The sequence below is a fragment of the Rhinopithecus bieti genome, unplaced genomic scaffold (genome assembly GCF_001698545.2).
Source record: "Rhinopithecus bieti isolate Rb0 unplaced genomic scaffold, ASM169854v2 scaffold_35884, whole genome shotgun sequence".
Lineage (NCBI taxonomy): Eukaryota > Metazoa > Chordata > Mammalia > Primates > Cercopithecidae > Rhinopithecus > Rhinopithecus bieti.
The window spans coordinates 64806-66992 of NW_016814992.1; the positions used below are offsets into that span (position 1 = coordinate 64806).

Consider the following 2187-nt stretch of genomic DNA (forward strand, 5'->3'; position numbering starts at 1 on the left):
CCCGCCATGAGGGAGATCGTGCACATCCAGGCGGGCCAGTGCGGGAACCAGATCGGCACCAAGGTGGGCCTGGCGCTGCACGGGGCTTGCCCGCGGGGGGGCGGCTGGAGGGCCCCGGGTCTCCCGGCGCGACCCCCCACGGGCGCGCACCAGCTCTGCGCCCCTGGGTCCTCGGAGCCCGGTGCGCACCCGCGCGGGCCGCGGGGAGGGAGCGCGCAGGGCGTGGCCGGCCGGGGAAGCTCCACTCCTCGCTCCCCACCCCCACCCCGACTGGGAGCGGCTGCCCCGGCTCAGGCGCGCCTGGAATTCGGGCGCCCGGGGTGGGCGCGGATGGCGGCGTCCGGGGCTCTGGGTTCTGAGCGTGTGTCCCCCTCGCCCGGCCCTGCCGCAGTTCTGGGAGGTGATCAGCGACGAGCACGGCATCGACCCGGCCGGGGGCTACGTGGGAGACTCGGCGCTGCAGCTGGAGAGAATCAGCGTCTACTACAATGAGTCATCGTGTGAGTATCGCGGCCGCCGCGCCCTGCCCGGCCGGGACCCGCGTGGCCGCTCGGGCGCCGCCTCTGCGCGCGGCGCGTTTGTTTCGGGAAAAGTTCTCCTGGGATGTAGCTGGAGGCCCGGCCACTCCCTTCGCTCCTCCGGGGCGGGAAATCCGCCGTCCGTTTTTTCAAGCAGCTGGATTCGGCCTATCCCGAGGGCCGGAGCGCTGCTTCGCGTGAAATCAGCGGAGCGGTTCCTGTCCGGCCTTCTCCGCCCAGCCGGGCGCGGTGGCTCAAGCCCCTGATCCCAGCGCCCTGGGAAGCCGAGACTGGAGGGTCATGTGGGCCCCGGAGTTCAGGACCAGCCTGGGCAGCACAGGAGTCCACACCGCGGCCCCTTCCCGCCCCGATCTCCAACAATTTTGAAATTAGCCGGGCGTGGTCCCCCCCCCCCCGTAGTACCAGTTAACTGGGGGCGTGAGCCGAGGAGGTCGAGGCTGCAGTGAGCTGTGATCGCGCCGCCGCACTCCAGCCTGGGTGACAGAGCGAGACCTGTTAGAGTAAATTAGAGCGTTTCTCAAGGATCCTTGGGAAAAACAAAGCTTTTTTTTTTTTTTTTTTTTTTTAGCCTCAGTTTAAAATGTATCTCTTATTGGGGATTCTTGGCTAAAAATTTGAGAAACGCTCTCTTAAGTGACTTTTCGGGTCCCTTGCAGACCTCTAAAAAGACTTTCACCTCCCTGGAAGCTGAAACTGCAGGCAGTTCTGAGCAACTAGTGGAGTTTTATTAATTTATGCAGCAATGACTGGCCGGGAACATCAGGGCATGGAAGATGAAATTTCTAGAGGACACTAAGGACAGTTCCAGTATACACTACAATTCCTGTTAACCCCTCGCCCAGCTTGGGTACATCCATTTTCGATCTGGGGTGTGTGCACTGCAGGACAGGAGTTGAAGAACAGGTCCTATTTGGAATCATGTTAACCTTGTCCTCACTGGGAACAAGTTCTAGCCCAATTGGCATGAAAATTCCACACAAGAACACTCTGACTCAAAATGAGAGTGACTCTGGGGAAACAGAGCCAGTTGAGTGCTCCCAGTAACAAGGTGCTCAGACTGCACATGGGCACATGTATGTGTATGCATGGGGGAGGTGTCACAAAGCAGAGAATTTCATCCAAACCTGGCAATTTTCTGTAATACATAGTTCATTTCCATGGAGCTAAAGTCGTAAAACTTCCTAACAGGAAAGAGGTGTCAGCGTGAGCTGGAAAATACAGTAGGCAGGAAGTCAGGGGACTTGATTTCTCATCCTGCCTCTTCCTGGAACCTCCTCTGCCAGGTCATGCCTGGGCTCGTTCCTCATTCCAATGTTAAGGTTCTGGGATTTTTTTTCTTTTTTTTTTTTTAAGAGACAGGGTCTCAGCTGGGCGTGGTGGCTCACGCCTGTAATCCCAGCAGTTTGGGAGGACGAGGCGGGCAGATCACAAGGTCAGGAGATCTAGACCATCCTGGGTAACAAGGTGAAACCCCATCTCTACTAAAAATACAAACAATTAGCCAGGCCTGGTGGCGGGCTCCTGTAGTCCCAGCTACTCAGGAGGCTGAGGCAGGAGAATGGGAGGCGGAGCTTGCAATGAGCAGAGATCAGGCCACTGCACTCCAGCCTGGGCGACAGAGCGAGACTCCGTCTCAAAAAAAAAAAAA

At 58.3% G+C, this 2187-nt stretch overlaps 1 protein-coding gene across 2 annotated transcripts in view; it reads left to right on the top strand.

Annotated features, from left to right (window-relative positions):
• Nucleotides 1–6: 6 nt before the first annotated feature.
• The window catches only part of TUBB6 (tubulin beta 6 class V), a 21806-nt gene continuing 19625 nt past the window's right edge, over nucleotides 7–2187 (top strand). For both annotated transcript variants that reach the window (XM_017852875.1, XM_017852874.1), the window contains exons 1-2: nucleotides 7–63; nucleotides 392–500. In XM_017852875.1, the coding sequence (XP_017708364.1) occupies nucleotides 7–63; nucleotides 392–500 (166 nt within the window). The remainder of the gene's footprint in view (nucleotides 64–391; nucleotides 501–2187) is intronic.